The following is a 6673-nucleotide window of genomic DNA, read 5'->3' on the forward strand; positions in this document are numbered from 1 at the left end:
CCAATAAAACAAAGCCACCAAGCACCTGCAAATAGAACAAGCAAACATAATAAGATCAAGAGCAGATAAAGCGAGAAACGTACCAGAGACTAAGAAATGCACTAATAGGGTATACCAATTCTGTCCATACTAAGCAAACCTCGGAGCTGGTCGGGTAAAGTATCATTAGAAGACCAATCCATATTTAAAGCCCTAGCTCCCCTTTTGGCTAGAAAATCAGCCACCGCATTACCTTCACAAAAAACATGGGTTAAAAGATACTCCAGACTACCCAAAAGACCCATCAATTCCTCCCAAAAATCCTCTAGGTACCAAATATTACACTCCCCCTTAGTAAACCAGTGGATAATCAGTTGGGAATCAATCTCAATCTCAACCCGTCGAAAACCAAACTGGTTGCACCTCTTAACCCCTTCCAACAAACTTCTCAACTTAGCAAAATTATTAGACCCCTGACCCAAGAACATCGAATAAGCAGAGTGCAACCTACCCAGACTATCACGAATAACCCCCCCCAGCACCAGCCAGCCCTGGATTCCCTAAGCTACTACCATCAAAATTAAGCTTCATCCAATTCTGAGGAGGCCGATTCCACCTGACCACACGAGCTTGTCTGGGCTTAGGAGATAAAACCGGAATACCCAACCTATGCAAAATAGCAACATCATGTTTAGAGATTCTAGAGACTTTCATAAATAAAGACATAATCTTACGAATCCACAGCTTAATAACATGCAAAATTGACTGAGCTGAATCCATCGTATCCTCAACCCGAGCTTTACAATGCCTATCCCAAAGCCGCCAAGATACGATAGAAGGGAGAATACCAAAGATAATTCGTAACTGAGAAGACTTACCAGCACGACGGAACCAGAAATTAATTTGCTCCTTCCACATTTGGAAAACACCCATATGAACACCTAAATGGGTCGCAGCCAAATGCCAAATTTGTATAGCAAATTCTCTAGTACAAAGCACGTGGTTTAAATCCTCCATATGTCCCCTAACACAGCAATTACATTTAAAAACAATGGGAATGCCAATATGCTTGATCTTATCATTAACACTCAAACAACTATGATAAGCCTTCCACATCATGATATAAATTTTCTTGGGAATATGAGTATGCCAAATCCAATGGGCCCAGGGTAACGAAGGAGCTCTCACACGGATACAATCCCAAGCACTCTTAGTAGTAAAAATTCCCATTGTTGTCCCTCAGCCAAATAAGGATATCCTGCCCATCCTTCCTCATAGCCAAAAACTGATATAACTCAAGGGCTTTTTGTTGACCCACTAGTCTTTCCAAGAGGGGAATATCCCACCCATTATCAAGCCAACACTCTTTAATTCTAAGCAAACGTCTCTCAAGGACCGGATAATGGCCACTAATAGGACCACCATCCGCCCAATTATCATGCCAAAAAGAGACATTTCCCTCTTTCACTAGCCATTTAGAATTATTTAACACCTCTGGGATACAACGTGCAATAGCTTTCCAAAACCGAGTTCCCTTGTTAGGGTTCAAGAGGGATAAATGACTACCTTGCACATACTTGCCTCTAAAGAAATCTGCCCACAAAGACTGACCTTGAAGAAGGCGCTAAGCAAATGTCATATATAAAGCCCTCTGAACATCCTCAAAGTCCTGAATACCCAAACCGCCTTCCTCAGTAGGGTGATATATATGTTTCCAGGCCACCCACTTCCGCTTACCTTTCCCTTCAAAATCTCCCCAAAAAAAGGAACTCATAATCCTGTTCAACGCCGTATACACCCCATTAGGAACATATAGGACGACCATGAGATGAGTGGCCATGCTCAATAAAACATGATGTAAAAGAATCACATGGCCACTAGTAGAGAGCATTTTCATTTTCCACCCTGCAATTTTCTTATTAAATTTCCCAATCAACTCACCAAAGTCACAGACCTTAAGACGACCCACCACAATAGGAACACCCAAATATTTAAAAGGAAAAGATCCTTCTGAAAAATCAGTCATATAGAGAATAAAGGACTTTCTTGGATCAGAGATCTTTTTAGAGAAAAGGATAGCACTTTTATTTTTATTAAGAATTTGACCCGTCCAATGCTCGTAAAGAGTAAGGACCTCCATCAACCCTCTCATAGACTTCTTCCCACCATTAGCAAAAATAAAAATATCATCCGCATACATAAGGAGGGAAATAAGGGGAGTACCTCTAGCTTGAGTAAACCGGCCAATTTTACCATTCTCAAATGCATTATTAAGTAGCTGAGATAAAACCTCTTGCATAATGACAAATAAATAAGGAGAGAGTGGGTCACCTTGCCTCAGACCACGCTAGCCCTTAAAGAAGCCCAGAGAGGTACCATTCATCATAATAGAGCACCAAGATGAGGAGATACAAAGGTTGATCAGGGCGCAAAACTGAGGAGAAAACCCAAAAGAATCCAAAACATGAATAAGAAACCTCCAATTCACTCTATCATAAACCTTAGACATATCAACCTTAACCAAGACATTTCCCCCATTAGTAGTTTTATTAATAGAATGGACCATTTCTTGAGTAAGACTAATATTTTCAAATATGTTACGACCAGGGATAAAGGCCCCTTGCTCATGGGAAATCATCTGAGGGAGAAAATTAGTAACACGACCCACCATAATCTTTGCACAAATCTTAAAAACCATCGGGCACAAACTAATAGGCCTAAACTTATCAAAACCAGTAGGAGAATCAACCTTAGGAATCAACACAATAAAAGACGCGGAATAATATCTGGGAAGCAACTGATGTTGAAAAAACTCAGAAACAGCCTCCAATAAGTCCACTTTAACAATATCCCAACAAAACCTGAAGAAACTAGAACCAAAATCATCCAGGCAAGGACTACTATCAATAGGAATACTGAACAAAGCGTCCTTAATATCACCAATCGAAGGGGTACTACAAAGCATCAAATTATCTTCCTCAGTAATCACCGAGGGAATCAGATCCCGTAAAATGGAAAACTCACAACTACTACTCTCACTTAAAAACTACTTGAAATGCCCAACGACGGCCTTATGAATCTCAAGAGGGGGTATTTAAATGAGTACCATCAGCAAGAAACATGTCAATGACCCTTTTTTGGTTCTTAGCATTAGATAAGCATGGAAAAATTTAAAATTCTGATCCCCATCTTTAAGCCATCTTTTCGATCTTGGCCATATGAGAAAGGCGAGTGTCTTCCCGACCGATCCAAGTTAGGAGTTTCAATTTAGCAGCTAGGAGATTATTATCATCCTCAACAGAGTAAGAATTCTGAAGGCTATTTTCCAGGCTATCAATACGATGCTCAAGCTCCTTCATAATCACATCAGTCCTCCCAAAAACACGTTGATTCCACTCCCTAAGCGCCAACTTAAACCTTTTAATCTTAAAGGATAACTTAAAAAGACTAGAACCAAACCCAGCTTGATTCCATATCCCCTCCACAAAACTAAGGAAATCTGCATAGTCAGTCCACATAAATTGAAAATGAAAAGAGCTAGGCCCATACCTAAAAGGATCTTCACCCATTTGGATCACTAAAGGAGAGTGATCGGAAGTAGTACAAGGCAAAACCTGAGAAAAAAAGTTAGGAAAACAATTAAGAAAATTTGAATTAAGAAAGCAAAAATCTAACCTTGCCCAACTACGAGCCAAGCCATTTTGACCATTGCACCAAGTCATCAACGCGCCTTGCGATCTCATGTCCATCACACCACAATTTTGAATGCATATATTAAAGTCTTCCATAGTAGTAAAAGGCCAGGGATGACCCCCCCATTCATTCAGAATCATCTTTGATAATGTTGAAGTCGCCGCAAAGAAGCCAAGGAAGATTCCCATTACTAATCTCAACCAAGTCTTCCCAAAGATTCTTCCTTTTGACAAGATTACATTTAGCATAAACTATAGTAAGAATAAAGGCGAACCCATTCTCCTCAACTTTCACAGAAACAAATTGGTTTGACCCAGCCAGCCACTGTATAGAAATCATAGAGTTCCACAACAACCATATTTTCCCACCATGCACCTCACTTGTGACAAAAAGATTACAATTATAATTCCCTAAAATAGCTGGAATTTTATCTTCCCTCAAAAAAGGCTCAGCCAAAGCTATAATATTAGGCTTGAACTTTTTTATAATTTTCCTCAACCGCAACTTGGAATAGCGAACTCCTCGTATGTTCCAAAAAAAAAAAAATGGGACTAATCATAAATTAAGCTTATTAAGACAAATAATAGCCCGTGTGGAATTTCTTTTCGAAAACTTACCGACTATTTTGGTCGTTCCTTCCGAGTCAGTACAATAATCTTTTTGCAAATCTTCTTTCATGCTAACTCTCTCAACTTCGCAATCCGATTGTGTTTCGTTAGCTTTCTCTTTGTCACCCACAGCATCACAACCTTTAGAAATAAGATGTTCCACATGCTCACCATCGTTGTCCGGTAGCAACGTCTCTTCATTCAAGCTAGACACATCCTCCATTAATTCCGTGACTTCAAATGAAGGAAGATCATTAGGCCTCACTTCCGTATCGATCAAGCCGAAAGTCGAATCCTCACATTTCTCCACACACGTCTCACTAATCATGGCCACACCACGCTCAGGCTTGTGACCCATAGGCCCATTAGAAGAACTCGGTTCCCTTGCATCAACCCGATCTATTGCATGTCGTAGAACCTTGTTATGCGTTCCAGATAATTCCCTGTGCCCAGCCAGACTTCCAATGTACCCAGTTCCTTTTTCATTCTCCAGAGGCTCCTTCCCAGCAATATCAACATTCCTCTCTATAGTATGCTCGACCACTGCATCATCTTCGTGAGGAGCCGAGCCTTCCTGTTGCATGGCTTCTTGCTCAGGTTGACATGAGGACTTTAAATCAGCCATAACCAACCCTTCATCCACAAGCTTCACATCTAGTTTTACCCATTTCTTTGCTCCCTTCATCTGCTTCTTCTGGTCAGTTGCCTTGTGGCATGTGTGAGCATTATGACCCTAACACTTACACGTGGAATAGTATGCAGGCAAAGTTTCAAAAACTATCTCCTGTCGCCTGCTTCTTGGGACCCCTGGTTTGTCGATCCAAAAGTAAGTAATCGGTGGCTTTGATGAGTCAACTTCAACACGTGGAACAATATGCAGGCAAAGTTTCAAAAACTATCTCCTGTCGCCTGCTTCTTGAGACCCCTGGTTTGCCGATCCAAAAGTAAGTAATCGGTAGCTTTGATGAGTCAACTTCAACACGTGGAACAATATGTAGGCAAAGTTTCAAAAACTATCTCCTGCCGCTTGCTTCTCGAGACCCTTGGTTTGCCGATCCAAAAGTAAGTAATCGGTGGCTTTGATGAGTCAACCTCAAGACATACCCAAGCTCCATTTGTACGCGTTGCACAGGTTGTGGAATTATAACATCGTATGAAACGTCCTATAGGAGCTGTGAGCATCTTTAACACAGATGGCTGGCAAAAACTCGGTGGAAGTCCAGTCAAAAACACCCAAACCGGGACACATAGTGGTTCCTAGTTTTCATCGAAGTCTATTGTCCATGTAAACGGTCTGTAAAAGATGCCATTAACCTCACATGATTCTCTGGACAAGGCTTTATTAAAATCCATCTCATTAGCCGTCCAAACAAAAACATGACGTGGACGTTGCATATCCGACACCACGGGCTTGCTGGACAACCCCCAACGGCTACGAATGAAGGATCTCATAGCGTCTAAAGAAGGCCTTTGCCGGAGGAATTTCAGAACAATGGAATAGCGAAACGGCTGGGCAAGTTTCTTAATCTCCTCCACTAAAAACGTAAACACCAGCTCACCGTCTATGGATTTTGGCTGACGGAAAGAGACCTCCATCTCCGACAATGGTTGTGGCACCGCGGAGACTAGATCGGTGAAGGACCAAGCCGGGGCTACCATGGGCTGCGGGCCATCAGAGGCCTCCATGCAGCCAACGTGTAAACCTAGCAAAGCCAAAAATGAAAAAACCCTAGCAAAGCGTTTTCATGTATAAGGAAAGTTGATCGCTGCAACTAGGGGCATAACCAATTCGTACGTAATGTTTATGGACTTACACATAGTTACATGGGAGAGCTATAAAAGATTTGGCAGATGAAGATGCTGGAAACCTTTATGCAATTGGACCCATGATTAAAACAGGCCAAAGTACTAATCAGGTTGAAGGGTGGGTGTAACACCTGGATCCAGTACCTAACTGCTTTTTCAAATTTTTGGAGTTATACGGATGAAAAACCCACTAGAGATTTACGAGTATTTTTTTGGAATAGATTATGAGCCAAAATTTTTTATTTTTTTGCGGATATCAAATATTTTTTTTAATTGAACTTGCCAAGTAGGTTTAAATCTTTCAATATTTTGAATTAGGTGAAATATTTTATTGGGCCGAGAAAATTAGTGGAACAAGTTATAATATTTTTAGAGTTTGAATCGATATCCTAAATTCTAAGGAAAAAGCCCTGCCCAAAATCAAGTCGTAGAACCAAATATTAGAATCCACTCCATCCACGTCTCCCATGCACGCATGTTTCTTTCTCCTTCTTTTCCTAGGGCTCCAACCACCTATATTTATATATATAATCTTATGCACAACTCCCTCAATTAGGGTTGCCGCTCATGATCCTTAATTTCTTTGG

General features: G+C 40.9%; 1 protein-coding gene across 1 annotated transcript; it reads right to left on the reverse strand.

Moving 5' to 3' along the window:
- Positions 1-1189: 1189 nt before the first annotated feature.
- LOC122292170 lies at positions 1190-2278 on the reverse strand. The gene is made up of 2 exons (XM_043100403.1): positions 1717-2278; positions 1190-1590 (listed from the first exon to the last, which is right to left on the reverse strand). The coding sequence occupies exons 1-2, from the start codon at positions 2276-2278 to the stop codon at positions 1190-1192; spliced, it is 963 nt and encodes a 320-aa protein (XP_042956337.1).
- Between the last annotated feature and the right edge of the window lie 4395 nt (positions 2279-6673).

The sequence above is a fragment of the Carya illinoinensis genome, chromosome 13 (assembly GCF_018687715.1).
Source record: "Carya illinoinensis cultivar Pawnee chromosome 13, C.illinoinensisPawnee_v1, whole genome shotgun sequence".
NCBI classification, from domain to species: domain Eukaryota; kingdom Viridiplantae; phylum Streptophyta; class Magnoliopsida; order Fagales; family Juglandaceae; genus Carya; species Carya illinoinensis.